Source organism: Bidens hawaiensis, unplaced genomic scaffold (assembly GCF_021521415.1).
Source record: "Bidens hawaiensis isolate Kalapana, Puna unplaced genomic scaffold, B.hawaiensis_p1.1 tig00006076_1, whole genome shotgun sequence".
NCBI lineage: Eukaryota > Viridiplantae > Streptophyta > Magnoliopsida > Asterales > Asteraceae > Bidens > Bidens hawaiensis.
Window position 1 is genome coordinate 1,087,309 of NW_027491402.1, and position 17,024 is coordinate 1,104,332.

General features: G+C 37.1%; 1 protein-coding gene across 1 annotated transcript; it reads right to left on the minus strand.

Moving 5' to 3' along the window:
* Positions 1-12,868: 12,868 nt before the first annotated feature.
* On the minus strand, positions 12,869-16,431 carry LOC143631451 (uncharacterized). The gene is made up of 2 exons (XM_077100221.1): positions 16,245-16,431; positions 12,869-13,195 (listed from the first exon to the last, which is right to left on the minus strand). The coding sequence occupies exons 1-2, from the start codon at positions 16,398-16,400 to the stop codon at positions 12,917-12,919; spliced, it is 435 nt and encodes a 144-aa protein (XP_076956336.1). The 5' UTR covers positions 16,401-16,431; the 3' UTR covers positions 12,869-12,916.
* Positions 16,432-17,024: the final 593 nt, after the last annotated feature.

Below are 17,024 nucleotides of genomic sequence, written 5' to 3' on the forward strand. Positions count from 1 at the left end.
ATTTGGTGAATATCAAGACCTAATATGTATCTCAGGTCGGAGGATACTATGATATTCGCCTTTAGTCAAATTTACTTATGATCAATCACAAGGATTCCATGTAGTAACATTTGAGAGCGGGTCAGTCCAATATTTATATCCCATAAATATCTATGAACCTTGGCAGCAACCCTTGCTCTATATTCATACCTTATGAATATCCACCAATCCAAGTTCATAATAGTCTTACCTTCATATTTGTTCCCAAAAATATGAGCGACTACGGACATTTACAATAAGTAACTTATTCATGGATTTAAACATGCTAAAATGGAACATAACTCAAAATGTTGTAATCATAAACCATATCATATGAATGAGTCAAAATAACAATTTTTCCGATATCCAAATACAAAAGTCGATCATATCCAATCACTAGAATATCGAAGTCCTAAGGCACAAGTATGACCCTCATGCTTTTGCCTTTCAAGGAGCTTCGTGAGTGGATCCGCAATATTTTCATCGGTGTGAACTTTGCGAATACATATCTTTCCCTTTTCAACTTCATCCCTAATGTAGTTGAACCTCCGCTCAATGTGCCTCGTCTTTTGATGTGCACGAGGTTCCTTGATTTGAGCAATCGCACCTTCGTTGTCACAAAAGATCTCTAAAGGGTCTTGAGTGGTACGGACCACCCCTAGTTCGGCAAAGAATTTTCTAATCCACGTAGCTTCTTGAGCTGCCAATGAGGCGATGATTTATTCCGATTCCGTGGTGGACAAAGCTACCACATCTTGTTTTGAGCTATTCCAAGAGACTGCCCCGCCATTCATAATGAAAACATATCCCAATTGTGATCGAGAATCATCTCGATCGGTTTGGAAACTCGTATCTAAGTAACCCTCTACAACGAGTTCCTCCTCACCCGAACCGTATATTAGAAACATGTCCTTAGTTCTTCTAAGGTATTTCAATATACTCTTCACCGCCATCCAATGGCTACTCCCCGGATTATGTTGGAATCTACTTGTCATGCTTAAAGCGCATGACACATCCGGTCTAGTTCATACCATTGCATACATGATGGATCCAAAAGCCGATGCGTATGGGATTCCATTCATTTTCTCTTGCTCATCCTTTGAGCTTGGAGATTGAGATGTACTCAATATCGTTCCTCTTTGAATAGGTACCAAACCTTTCTTAGAGTTCTCCATCTTGAACCTTTTCAAGATTTTGTCAATGTATGCACTTTGGTTTAAACCTATCAAGCGCCTTGATCTATCCCTATAGATCTTTATTCCCAAAATATAGGCGGCTTCACAAAGATCCTTGATTGAAACACAACTTCCAAGCCATGCTTTTACACCCTCCATGGTTGGAATGTCATTCCCAAATAGTAGTATGTCATCAACATACAACACTAAGAAGGTAATGATGCTCCCACTAGCTTTCTTATACACACATGCTTCATCACCATTTTTGACGAATCCAAATTTCTTAACTTCTTCATCAAAACGGTGATTCCAACTTCTAGATGCTTGTTTCAATCCATAGATTGATTTATTTAACTTGCATACTTTGTTAGGATGTTATGGATCGACAAAACCTTCGGGTAGAACCATATAGACATCTTCCGCAAGATGTCCATTTAGGAAAGCGGTTTTGACATCCATTTGCCATATCTCATAGTCATAATGTGCGGCTATGGCAAACAATATCCTAATAGACTTTAGCATTGCTACGGGAGAAAAAGTTTCATCATAGTCAACCCCTTGAGTTTTAGTGAAACCTTTTGCTACAAGTCTTGCTTTATAAGTATCCAAGTTTCCATGCATATTGGTTTCTTCTTGAAATCCCACTTACTTCCAACCGGTTTGGAATTAAGAGGTGGTACAACCAAATCCCATACTTGGTTGTCATGCATGGATTTCATCTCAACATTCATGGCTTCAAGCCATTTGTCACAATAGGATTGTGGCATTGCATCACGGTATGTGGTGGGTTCATCCGAATCTACCGCATAGCATCTATCCATGAAAAATCCATATCTTTCGGGTGGATGACTAATTCTACTGGATTTGCGAACGTTTTGTGTGTCTTGGTCAACCATTTGATCATTATCAATAACCTCTTGTTGATTTATAGTATCAACCAAACGTGTATCGGCTTGTGGTTCTCGATCCTCCTCGAGTTCCACCGTTCTACTAGTACCTTCCATAAGGAACTTAGTTTCCATGAACTCGGCCTTTCGAGCAACAAATACCTTTCGCTCGGTTGGGCTGTAGAAATAATATCCCATGGAGTCCTTGGGATATCCTACAAAGATACACTTAGTGGATCGACTTTCAAGTTTGTTTTGTGTGTTGTTCTTGACATAAGCCTCACAACCCCATACCTTTAAATATGATAACGATGGAGCCCTTCCATTCCATATTTCAAAAGGTGTTTTGTCCACTTTCTTGGTTGGGGCCATATTTAGAATACGGGCCGCGGAGAGCAAAGCGAAACCCCAAAATGATAGAGGCAATTGTTTCTAGCCATCATAGATCGAACCATATCCAATAGAGTTCGATTCCTCCTTTCGAACACACCATTGTGTTGCGGTGTTCCGGGTGGAGTAAGTTGTGAGATGATCCCACAACTCCTAAGATGATCTTGGAAAGCATCACTTAGGTATTCACCTCCTCTATCTAAACGAAGTGCTTTGATGGTTTTATCGAGTTAATTTGTACTTCATTTTGGAAGACTTTGAACATTTCAAAGGCTTCATCTTTGTGTCTTAACAAGTACACATACCCATAAACGACTAAAATCGTCGATAAAGGTAATGAAGTATCTTTCACCATTCCTTGTCATTGCCTTAAAGGGACCACATACATCCGAATGTATGATTCCCAATAAGTCTTTTGTCCCTTCATTTGTTCCACTAAAGGGGTCCTCGGTCATCTTTCCAACTAAACAAGACTCACACTTATCAAATGAATCATCTTCACTTGATTCCAAAAGACCATTCTTTTGAAGTGTATGTATGCGATCTTTGTTTATGTGACCAAGGCGACAATGCCAGAGATAAGTCTTACTCAAATCCATTTTGAGTCTCTTCGTGCATGATTGGTACAACGTGTTATCAAAGGATGTGTTATCATGAACTAATTCATAAATGCCATTAGACGGCATTGCTTTAAAATAAGAGACATTATTCATGAAAACACAAATACCATTGTCCACAAATTTAAAATCAAACCCATATTGTCTTAACAAAGAAACGGAGATAATGTTCCTAGTCAAACTAGGAGCATACAAAATGTCTTTCAAAATAAATTCCAAACCATTTGGAAGTTTCAATGTGTAATTTCCTCGGGCTTCGACAACAACCTTTGCTCCGTTGCCCATGAAGATACTAATATCTCCTCTCTTAAATCCATCATTTCCCTTAAACCCCTGCAGTAAATTGCAAATATGAGTTCTACATCCGGTATCCAATACCCATGTGTTAGAGGAAATAAGATTAAGATCAACATGAATCATGAAAGTTGTACCCGAGGTTTGCCCCGCATCCCTCTTAGCTTTCAACTCATTGAGACGGGTTGGATAATTCCTCATCCAATGCCCAATCTCCCCACATCCAAAGCATGGATCCTCCGAGCTAACATTTAGCTTCTTTGGTTTGGGTGGATCCACTTTAGCCTTTGCCTTGAACTTACCCAATTGTTGTCCCTTGCCTTTGGTAACCTTTGCCTTGGGTTCCGGGTGATGCCTCTTCCTATTGCCTCCCTCATTGATCGTGAGAACGGGTAAAACCTTTTTAATCATTCCCGTCTCGGCGGTCTTAAGCATTGCGTGAAGCTCACCAATGCTTTTGTCCCACCCATTCATATTGTAATTCATTACAAAAGTCTCAAATTTCTTGGTTAGCCAATTTAGGATCAAATCCGTGGCTAACTCGTTTGAGACGCGACAATTAAGGTGCTCGAGATGATCAATGTGGCTTTCATTTTAAGTACAAAAGATGAAACCGATTGGGTTTCCTCCATACGACATGCATGAAGCGCTCGAATCGTTTCGAAGCGTTCCACCCTAGCTTGTGTAAGGAACATTTCCTTAAGTTGGGTGATCATGTCGTATGCCCCATGAAGTTCAAAATCCTTTTGAATCTCGGGAATCATAGATCCCAACATGAGGCAAGAAACTTGCACAGAATCCTCATTGTGCTTAACCCAATCGTTATGGTCTTGGACATCATCAGCACTAGGTTCATCGGGAATAGGATCCTCTAATACGTAGTATTTCTTTTCTTGCTTGAGAACGATTCTCAAGTTTCGATACCAATCCATAAAGTTGGTATAGTTTAGACGATCCTTGTCGAGTATAGATCTTAGTGATAGGTTATTAACGGGTGGGATAATAACATTAGGTGGATGTTGATTGCGGCCATCTACAAATATAACAAAGCTCAATTTTAGTATTTTCGATATCAATAATTTTAATCGTTAATACCCTTTATGTCTCTAAGACAATTAATTATTAAAATCTAGAACCCAACGTTACATTCAAATAGTAGTTAGGTGACCTTTATCCTACTATTTAAATTAACAAGGTAGTCAACGTTTGACGATTGCAACCCTTTGCAACTTCTAGTTTTATGGGATCGGTTAAACATCTTATGTTTAGTCAGCATGTTTAATCACATCAACACCATTGTACACCATGCTTTAGTGACCCTATTCACATGGTTTCCAATTTAAGTCGTCCTAGTTATACACACGTGTGAGTTTACACACACGAGTGGTTGGGTGACCTTTATCCCACAAATAGGGTAAACCCACCTCAAACTCACAAGTTTCCTCCAATGCGGTTAGGTGACCTTTATCCCACATCGAGTTCCCAATTGATTGGAGTGTCGTATAAAAGGATGGTGTTCAACTTATTTTATAAAAGGGATTTGAGTTTTCTAAATTCTAGATTGGAAAACCTTTTATGTACCTTCCATTTGCATGCATTCAAATGTATGGTACTTAGTTGAAAAATCCATTTTCAAAGTTCCTATTAATAAAACCCATTTTATTATGAAATCATTAGCCTTTAATAAAACCAATATTTATTACCTAACAATTTCTAAGGAACCAATTTTTTGCTAGTTGTTGATTTTAAGTTGTTAGTAAACCATATTGCAGTAACACAAACAAAAGTAAATCAACCACACAAGCATAAAACATACAACCATAAGTTCATAACCATAGCCTCCTAATGTTGACTACACTTGTTTACCGAAGACAAGTGTGTAAAAAGGTCTCTCCTAAAGGACTCAAAAGGACATGAGCTTGTGTCGGTGAACTCCCACTTGATCCCGCATCCAAATGCTCCAAGTGTTCACCCCCGTGTTGTGGTCTCCATCATTTTATTTGGGCTTCCTTCCTTGCATCTTCTTTTACAAAATATATCCTAATACATTTTTCTTCTAGTAAAAGAAATGCATCTAATCTACTTATTATTACAAACCAATTGAAATGAATAAATAGATTACAAACCCAAATAAATATTACAACCATATTGAATGAACAAACAACCACTTTGAATGAACAAGCATATCAACACAATCATTGAACCAAACACAAGGCCATGGCTATGTTATGAACATCTATTACATATCCAAATATGCAATAACACAAGACCCAAATGGTTCCCATTTACCCCTTGAAACTTTCGGCCAAACTTGACAAAACTGAAAGTTCCGGGTTTTGTCCAAAAAAACACAATTAATCATCCAAATGACTTAATTTTTCAAGATTACCACATGCATGTAAAGTATAACCTTGAAAAACCATGGGGTAACCAAAACCCCTAAAATTTTCGGCCATATGGTAAAACCTCACCATAAACCCGAAAATTTTTGGGTCTAATGAAGAATGCATCCGTAAAAGCGGCTCTTGATGCCATTGTTGAGTTTTAACAATATTATCAAAGTCATAAAATCCTAATATTATGAAAAACGCAGCGGAAATTAGTTTTAAATATTGTTAATTTGATATGTATAAAACCTATTTTACACATGCAAAACCCAAGCCCGGATCCAAATACGAAATACATACTATCAAACACATGCATGACACTATAAGTTCATGCATGTCAAAGCTACCTTTCAAATCCAATGAAAAGGAAGGAGATGATGATAAGGAAGGCAAGAACTTGAATATGAAGCTCCTCAAGCTAGCATGCCCCAAGCTTTCCAACAATACACCTTTGTAGCTAGGATTTAGTAACACTAGACAACTTCTCCTTGTTCTTGTTCTTGGCCCTCCAAGAGAAAGAAGAGAGGGAGAGAGTGTAGAGGATTTTTCCTCTCTTATGTTGTGTTGTTACTTGTGTGTTACGAGAAAAAAAAATGAAAGAAAGAAAGAAAATCAATCTTTCAAAAATGACACCACCCAAGTCCACCATTCACAATCCTTGCATGTCTCCACTACCTTGGAAATAATAATAAAATATTAAATAGAGAAAGAGGGGGGGCGGCCACCTCTCCCTTCCTTGTTCAAAATTTCAAAACTTTATAACATAAAACTTTTGTTATAAAAATGTTATGTAAACTTTTATAATTAAAAGTTACACAACTTAATAAACATGCAAGGTTAATTATGTTTACATATTGTTACTTAAATAACACTATGTAATGTTCTCTCATAAAATATAAATCATCCATATGATTTATTTATTACACAAGTACATTGTATTTAGAAACTCTTTCCAAATAACATAAGTGTCAATATTTACTTGTTATGATCATATCACATAAAACAAATATAATTGGTGTTTGTCTAGCTTGTTATTGGGTGACCCGACTTGGATCATGACATACTAACCACATCAATTAATAATATGTGTCTTGGGCATACCGAGTCCAACAGACGGTTGAGGCTGAGACACGTGTTCAACACTGTAACGTCCAACTTTTGTTAAGCATTTAATAACAGAAAGTTTTGTTAATAGTTGTGTGTCGTTAAATTAATCGTGTGTTACGTATTTGAGAGTTGGAAGTGGGAGTGAGTGATGGGACCCATGAAACCCCTATGTATATAGACCAAGCACGTCTTTTCTTTCTTCCCTTTCCTCTCAAAACACACAAACACCCACACACTCAAGAAACACACACCCACTCTCTCTCAAGACCCGAATCCATTCTGAGATTAAATTAAGGAAGAGTTTGTTGATTCAAGTGCCTTCAACTGACAAGAATCACGTCCAGATCCTCGATTTGTTAAGATTTGAACTCGAACCCGCAAGCAAAAGGTGGGTTTTAGTTTAAAATGGTTAAGTTTTATGGTTAGAATCGGCATGCAAACAAATATAATGATAGATCGGGTTGTGAAATGTAAGAAAAATATAAACTTGGTAAGTTATAACCTCTCGGGTGCACTTTGTGATAAAAAGGTGGTGTTAAGACTTTGAGAGATGGGTTCAGGATCAGGTGCATGGGGTCAAAATGTGTCAAAAGTTGGGAAAGAGTAAAATCAGGTCCTGAGGAAGAGCCACGAAGTAAAATGGTAAAAAAAACGAAGAAAGGAAGGCATTTCGCTTCGCTCAACCTTGAGAAGCGAAACAGGCATTTCGCTTCGCTCAGCCATGCGAAGCAAAATGCTTCAATGCGAAGCGAAGCAGTTTCCTCGCTTCGCATGCGAAGCGAAACGCTTCCATGCTAAGCGAAGCAGTTTCGTGCGAAGCGAAGCAGTTTCGCGAAGCGAAACAGTTTCATGCGAAGCGAAATTCTTCCATGCAAAATTTTATAAAATTCATTTTCTGATGCATTTTTGTTAAAGGACTGTTAATGAAAATAAAATTTTTCCGAGCTGACCTGGCAGCTCAACCCCAGCCAGGGGCGCTGCCCCTTGGACCTTGCTAGGGGCCGCCGCCCCTAGACCCCGCTACCAGGGCGCTGCCCCCGGACCCTCGTTAGTTGAGGGTGTCATTAACTTAGATGTAAGAAGTAGTAGAAATGGATATTTGACACTCGTAATGCGTTATACAGTTAGCCGTGCACAACTAAAGAAGGGCATTACTATTAACGGCGAAAGAAACCGACTTCAGGTGAGTTTCTAGCCCCTTTATCCGTTATGTGTTTGGGGCTGTGTGCATACTCCTTTGTGATAGTTGTTAATACACTTAACTTAAGTGGTAAGTGTATGATATATGTATGATATATGTATGACTAAGGATTGAATGTTATTATGGAATGTTTATAAAAATAAATATGTACATATATATACATATATACATGACCAGAAGATATGTAAAGTATGTATGAATGAAAATAAATGTATGATCAAGTGACGTGACAGGTAGGGTTATTGGAGACAAAGGGACCAGACCCTAATAATATCTGAGACAGAAGGGACCAGACCCTGATAATATATGAGACAGAAGGGACCAGACCCTAATAATATCTGAGACAGAAGGGACCAGACCCTAATAATATCTGTGATGGTAGAGATAGAATAGCCTATGGTAAACCATAGGGTTTTATGAAAGAAAGTATGTAAGCGTGTGTGCATGTATATAAAGTTTGTATGAAAGAAGTAAGAGTAAATAAGGTATGAATACGTATCTTCGGATGCGTATGAGTAAAGATATGAATGTATAGTATGTTAAATGATTAACTAGAAATCACTCAACGTAGCTGACTTTTAGTATGCACGCAGGCAAATAGATTGAGGCAGCTTGCTTGAAGAGGGACACATAGCATGGACGGAAGAGATTGGCATCTACGAAGAAGTGTCATGACTGTTTTAATTAATAGACAATTTGTATGTTAAGACAAAAATGAATGTTTGTAATGTGATGTTTGAAGTTTTAAATTATTCCGCGAAAGTTTAAATTAACTCTGATTTTAGAACTGTGTTTATGAGTAAATCCAACTCCAAAGTAGGGTTACTGAGAACGGAGCCTTACAAACACGCTTCCTTTAAAACGGATTTCGCACCTCTACATTAGACAACGCGTCTATCTCCTAGGGTACAACAGCCGAAGCAGTTTGTACTGTCGGAGATGTCCACATGCCCGAGGTTACATTAGTTAAATTGTAGTGTTGGAACTTGTGGGAAAAATAAAAAGAATGAAACGGTGGTGGAATCGAATGGAGAAACTCATCTCTATATGTACTCAACATATGAGTCTTTAAAGCTTTCTTCTACACCATAACTCCTCATGCATGCATGTATTTTTTTTTCTTAAATTTCCTTCTCATTTTTCTAGCTCTTTCAAATGAGGCACATAGCCTACTATATTATACAAGAGTTATGGGTGAGTGAAGAGCTTCACTTAATTGGAAACTTAATTCTATAATAAAATCCATTAAGTGCCATAAAGAAAACTCTACCAAGAGTTTCAACATATGAAGAGTTATAGTATTAAAAATCTAAGCTCTAGACTTGGCAACATATGCAATACAATAAAAAGATATTTATGTTCACTTTGTTTAATTTGCCCTTAACACAGAAGTTTGAACTCAAAATTTTTATACAAGCTTTCATCGTCTTTTTATCTCAAATATAAAATAAGAAAACGATAAGTTAAAGAAATCAGTATTAGTTGCATCTGTTGTAAAGGTGACAAGAGTAGCGCTGTATGTTAATTTGCAATTTTGCTTATTCATTTTACTGAATTAATGTAGTTACATTCCCATGTTGATGTTCCCATCCACCGGATAGGTAAAATACTAGTTGGTTATGCTAGAAATTGCTCAAGTCATTGGTTGATAACTTGTTGCCTAGAATTCAGCTAGGGCATTTGGTCGTTAAACAATGAATTAGTGATTTCTAAGCCTTTTCATGTCAAAACCGGGTTTGCTTCATAGTTAGATAACTATTGGTGTTGTCTATGATATCAGTAGTTTGATAACTGTGGGGAAAAAAAAGCCTAACCAGCTGCGTATTTGAATCCATTTAGCATTTTACCATTTGCATCGTTGTCCTTAGTTTTCACGGTCCTTAGGTTATGGGTGACGCTAGAAACTTTCTGAGTCTACATGTTGATTAAAGGAACGGATATCAGCAACTGAAGTTTAGTTTGTTCAGTTTCCGTGTCGGTGCTATCAAACCAGTTGTCTTACTATAGTCTGTTGCATGTTAGGAGTTATGCTCTGGTGATACTTTATATATGTGATTAAAAAACCAAAAATCCATTCTTTGCTTGTTTACGTTCTTTCTTGTCATTTTATATTTCAAGCTATTTATATTAGTAAGTTTATTAGTTAAGAATGATTCATAAAATCCATCGATTTATTAGGACTCGATAGAGGTTTAGTATTGAAAGCTAGCTTAGATGTTGTCTGTAATCTGCGGACTATATCTGCAGACATCTGTAGGAAAAGAGATGGACAAAACCTCTGCAGTTTGCAAGAAAAAAACTGTTAGTTTTTTAATATCTGTAGATTACTAATAATAGAACAAAAAACTAGTAAGAATTCAACAAATTAATTTCTACAAATCAATTTATACAAAAAAAAAACTAATAATAACTCAACAAATCAATTTCTAAAAACTAATAAGGATTCAACAAATCATTTTCTACGAAAAACTAATAATAATTCAACAAATTAATTTCTAGAGGGTGACGGAGGTGCGGTAAGGAGGGCGGCACTGGTGTGGGGTGGCCGGCTGAGGCAGGGGGAGGGGGGAAGGTGCGGCAGGGAAGGCGGCGGTGGAGTTGGGTGGAAGGCCTTAGCGTAGGGCGGCCAGCGGAGGCAGGGGAGGGGCGCCAGAGTTGTGACAATTGAGAGAGGAGACGGATGGAGGGGTTGCAAGGGTTTTGACGAAATTTTGATGAGAAGGGTTTAATAAAAATGATATGAAATGAGATGGAAAGATGTTAGAAGATCTTAGAAACTCATGGTCCAAGTTTGTATCAAGAAGAGGGCGCCCATACTAATTTTCTAAAAAAGCAAATTAGTGTCCACGGATTCAATATCCAAACTTACTCGACTTCACTACATGTCTGGTACACTTGTCGTTGTGTGAAGATAGCTTCAGTATTTCCCGAATTTTTACCTTCGATATCGACACCGTCCCGATACCGTACCGTACCGTTACCGAACCGAATACTTCGTTACCGGCACCGATACCAAGATTTTGTAAAAGCAACAACAGAACATACAAAGGCTGGACAAAGGTTGCATGGAAATGGCATTCACTCAATCTGCATAAACTGAAAGAAGAGCTGATATTTTCCCTTTAGGAAGCTTAAGCCTCCCCCAGAGAAGCTTCCGACTGCCTATAAGAGGAACATGTTAGCCAAAAGTATATTCATTCTCATTCACCCTATTTCTCTCTACTCTCTTTTCATCACAATTGTCCCACTATCATGCTATATTCTCATACTCTAGAATAATACTCTCCAGAATATTATCTCCAAGATACTACTCACTAAGAGATCTCTATCTCCAAAGAGTAATTGTCATTAATTGAGCTGTTAGTCCTGAGCTATCAGGTCCACGAGCTGTTAAGGCATAACACTATCAGCTTACTCCAACCCCAACGACCAGTCACTGGTTAAGCAACTGGAATCGCCTCATCTGCTCTCTAACCGTAAGGTCTCAACCACTACCTCCTCTCGCATTCTCTGTCTCTTTTATGCATATCTGTATTTACTATTTATATACTTTCATGGGATAAATTACTAATGTTGAGCGTCGGAGGGTGGTCCAGAGACCCCGGTCTCTGTTCCACTTCTAAAGAGTTCTTTCGTGTTGTAGGTACAAGCAGGAAGCTGGAAGATGACCCTAGAAGCGTCCATGCCATCACCCTACCATACCTTATTGTTAGCTATGCCTGTTGTAGCAACATTTACTTTAGGAGCAAATGAGGAGTATGTCTAACTACCAACATATGAACATCTACACAAAGAGCATCATTCAATTAATCAATCATAGTCAGTAATCCCACAAATAACTCACAAATAAGTAAAGCTATCTACTCGTAGTGTTTGGAAAGAATATGAAATAGACAAACCTTACCCATATCCATAAGGTTAGAGAGGATATATCTATACGAAGAGCAAATTACATATATTTAACAGCAATGCGGCATATTCTATTGATGACAGAACTAAACTTTGTATAAAAGAATAATTACCTTCAAACAGATTTATAGTCAATTTGTCAAAAAGAATAGAAGATAGGTAGAACATCCTGAATTTTGAAAACTCCTTTATATTATATTAAATTGAAAAACCCTAATTTTTAACATGATTTATAAAATAAAATTCTCACGGTGGTACTATGCAAGAAAATTGCAAATATTTATACAACTTTATAGTACAAAGGTTTATGAAGCTCCTAATCCGTTTTTAAACGACTAAAGAATTTGGAGAAAGAAAATGACTAGAGAATTATGTCAAGTAAATGAAGATGCAAGTATAGAAGGAATGAAAAGAATTCAAATATATTTATGTTATTGTGATCTATCCTTGTAGTTGTATGTGGTTGGAAAAAGAACCCACATAGGATTTTTCCGGCCAAAAACCAACAACCACCCATAGGCACATACCCGAACCCTCAACCACTTGGTCGAGGAACATTTTTTCACAGTCCACTAGGCTATGAGCCGTTTGGTAACTGATTACAAAACTTACACCAAAGAATTAGCCATTCCAAACAAGGTACACAAAAATATCTTAAATAGGTCTCCAAACCAAAAATACTTCTTATTCCAACATTCGAGTAGTAGAGCATGACTGGTGATACATGAACTCGTCTAGTAAAAAATTAAAACCATGTAGTCACAGATATAGAACTACCCCGCATACTGAATACAAATAACAAATGCATACATATACGATTCAAATATCAAACTCTTTGAACCAAATAACGTATAGGTGTGCTTTTGATGATGAATAGGTTCAGTTTCTATTAAAATAGGCTGCAAACTATGTAAAAGAGGGGGCACTAAGGTTAACCTGATTGTAATTGATAATGCATTGAAGATCTGAAAAGATTTATATTAAGCGCCACGCGACATCTTGATTTTGGGCATTGCTTTCTTAAGTTGGCGGGCCCTTCTTTTGCTTCTTTCTTACGGAGGGCCTCAGCGGTAAGTTTTGATTGGGCCTCCTCCATCACCTTTCTCCTCTCCGCCTTCTTTCTCTGCAACGCTTCTTGCCTTTCGTTTTGAAGTTCCTTGTACACCTCCTGTGCAACCTTTGATCGGGCTGCTTCGGTTTTGGACCGGGCCTGTTTTCAGATAAACTATCATTAAGTCTCCATTTTCATTTTTGTTTTAATGGTAGAGTTGAGGAAGTTTTCAACCCATTGTTTTATCTTTAGCGGGTCAAATATGTAAAACTATTATTGAAATAATATAAATTGTGTGATCATAGTTGGCACTCAGGTTTGGATCAAATACAAATTAAATTAAAGTGCTAACTGTGAGAATCGAGTAGTGTAATTACAACATAATGTAATTACACTACCATGTAATTACATAATTACACTACTTGTATATATAATTACACTACTTGATTCTCACAGTTAGCACGTTAATTTAATTTGTACATTAACTTTCCCCATTGACACACTAGCTTTTTATTTGAAGAATACTATGAATTTTGGATAAGAAGCGTTTCAGGCCAACCCAACCGGGCCGGTTCCAACCTATACTAATAAATGACCCATTGTATTAGTACTAATAAATGACCCATTGTATTAGTATTCAGAGAAAACTTATGAAAATTGGATAAAAAGCGTTTCCAGTCAACCAAACAAGGCTGGTTTCAACCCATACCAATATATTACCATTAGCAAAGAACAGTTATGATTTTAGGAAGTATAACGTTTCTAGTAAACCAAATCAAGCAGTTTGAACTCATGCCAAAAAGTACCCCGTAAGAATTTTATTAAAATAGAGTTATAAATCTTGGATAGAAAGCGTTTCAAGTCAACCCAACTAGTCAGGTTTCATCCCATACCAATAAGCGATACATAAGCTTTATATTTTAAAAAAAGTTATGAACCCTGTTGCTACGGCTAATTTGGGTTTGGGTAAAGGGAACGGTTTGGATTCGTATGAGCCACTATTCTCAAATAAATTTGAAGATTCAATGGATGATGAGGAAGTTGATGATGTTGACCACGGTATATGGGAAAAGGATAAACTTATCGCACATAATTTCTAGATTCCAATATGGATCCTTCAGATGAAATGAAATCTTGGTCTAGAGGGTTAAAAAAGATTACTAAACAAGTTTAGTGAATGAAGGCAATGAGGTTGAGTCCGAGGAAAACGAGACGTGGCAATTCATGAAAAAAGTCTAAAATTTGGTTCTTTTCTTACTAGGTTGTTTTGTCTTTGGGTTTTTGGTTTAGTTTGTTTGTTCAAGTATGATGGGCTTTGTTCCAATGGTGTTGCGCAGTAGTGTAAATTTACCCGTTTTTGGCTGAAAATTTGAGCCCCCCCCAAAACAACGAACTCGTTCAAGCTACATCGTCACCGCTTTCTTACAGTTTGTTTGTGGTCCTTAGCTTCCTATGGATATACCCTGGGTAGTCTTTTGGATGCGCTTTGGGGTTGTCCTCCCTTTTTATTTTTTTTTTATTAAAAGTTTGCCCTGGCAATTGCTAGCTTACCAAAAAAAAAAGAAAAAACCTTGTTGGTTTGATGTTTCAACCCATACCAATAAATGGCCCATTCGCTTTTTATTTAAGTAAAAATCAAATTTTGGATAAATAAAAAATGTTTGAAGTCAGGCAGGCCAACTTTCAACCCACACCAATAAATAATCCGTTAGCCGTTAGCTTTTTAAATAACGAAAAATTATGAACTTCGGTTTAAAGAACATGTTTGAGGTCAGCGAGGTCAGCCAGGCCCGCTTTCAACCCACACCAATAAATAACTCGTTAGCTGTTAGCTTTTTATTTAGCTAAAAGTTATGAATTTTGGTTAAAAAAAACGTTGAAGCCAGCCAGGCCCACTTTTTCTGTTGGGGATTTTTGGGAATTTTAACTTGGATTTTCAGAGTTGTATGGAAACTTTCAGATTAAAAGTTATTTGGTGGTTCTTCAAGCACTGTAATTGGATAAAACTCTAAATTGTGATTAAGAACTTAGTACGAATTTCGTGAGAAAGATGAACCGCGAGAACGACCAAATAATACGAACGTCAAGTTTATCTCCTGAGTAGTTAGGGTTTGGATAACTGGCTTACAACAACCACCACCATACCTAGTAATAATCCCACCAACAGAAATAGCAAAGCTATTGGTAGGATCTGGGAAGGGTGGATGCAAGCGAACGATACCTCTATCCAAAACGAAAAAGAGGTTGCTTCCAATGAGACCCCCAGCTCTAGTCAAGACTTGCATCAAAAAGCATAGCATACAAATATATAGTGCTCGTGTGTTAGTAGTGATGGTTTTAAAAAGCACATGATTGAAAGACTATCATAAACCCAAGATTTCATGTGTGTGTGCGCGCTTGTAGAATGACAAGCAAAGTCTAGCAAAATTATAAACTCCCCTAAAGTTCCTCGACACTAATCATATGTCTCCGCAAGCGCGTATCCTGGACCATGTCTTTAGAGAGGTGTAATTCTACTAAATAATGCCTAATCTTGTCATCCCAAGTGAGTCTGGGTTTGCCTCTACTCCTCCTTCCTTCCACAGTGAGGACTTCTACTACTCTTAACAGTTTGGATAACTGCCTTATGCAGCTAAATTTTGAAAATTGAATTTCATTAATACTGCCTGCTAACTGGGGGCGCTGCCCCGGACTCCGGTTCGTTAGGGGCTAACATCATAACAAACTAAAATAAGTGTGCACTCCGCACATCCCTAACTTGCTTAATGTTTATTATTATGATTATATTGGACGGCCAGTTAATCCAATTACACTAAAATACTAAAACTTTCAACCCACACCAATAAACAACCCGTTAGCTTTTTATCTAACAAAGTTATGAATTTTGGATTGAAAAAAGGTTTTAAGTCAGCCCAGACCCACTTTCAACCCACACCAATAAATGACCTGTTAACAATTTTTAAAGAAAATATATTTTCTTTTGTATAAAAAGTGTTTCAAGTCAACCTAACCCGATTCCCATACTCATAAAGAACACGCTTTTCATTTAAAGAAATATTATATGTTTCGGATACAAAGTTTGTCGAGACAACCCAACCTGGCTGGTTTCAAGTTTCAACCCATACCAACAAGTAACCGTTTTGGCCTATTACCCTACATGCCATTTTGCCACCTCAACTAAAACACATAATATAAAAAACTGACAAACCTGTGAACTGAGTTTGTAACGACCAATCAAGTCGATGTAATAGGGCACTAGAGCCACCAACCGAGTCATATCCGCCATATTGTTCACATCAGGTAAAGCAAACTTAAATACCAGCGTCTTCTTGTGCTCACCCAGCTGCTGATCTGAGAAATGCATAGATATAAACAACTTGCCCAATTTCTGAAACGCTTTTCCCCAAACACCTCGTGAAATATTCGTGAACCGTTTGGCGAGAAGTTCGTTTGTGTTCGTTTATTTAATAAACGAACGAACATGAACAAAAAAATTGTGTTCATTTAATTAAACAAACGAACATGAACACATGTTCCGTTCGTTCATTTATGTTCATGAACGTTCGTTTATGTTTGTTTATATCTATTTATTTACGTTCGTTTATGTATTAATAGAAAATAATTAAATATTATCTTGATAGGTCATCTACTTAAAGGTTTTATATTTGTTCATTTGTGTTCATTTAAGTTTGTTTATATTTGTGTTCATTTACATTTTTTCATACATGTTTGTTTATCTTTGTTCAGTTATGTTTGTTTAGATTTTAAACAAACGAACACAAATGTCCATTTTTAAATAAACGAACATGCACATAAATATTTGTTCAATTAAGTGTCCGTGTTCTTTTAAAGTTAAATAAACGAACACGGACATACCCTTGTTCATGTTCATTCGATTCGTTTACGAGCTTTCATTATTCACATTGACGAATACATCCGTCTCAATTTCTAGGCTCTGCCAAAAGAAAATAATTAGTAATAAAAATTA

Coding starts and splice junctions, on each gene's coding strand:
- LOC143631451 (XM_077100221.1), bottom strand. CDS start 16,400: ATGCATTTCTCAGATCAGCAGCTGGGTGAGCACAAGAAGACGCTGGTA. Junction 13,196..16,244: donor GTTACAAACTCAGTTCACAG/GTTTGTCAGTTT, acceptor ATCTGAAAACAG/GCCCGGTCCAAAACCGAAGC.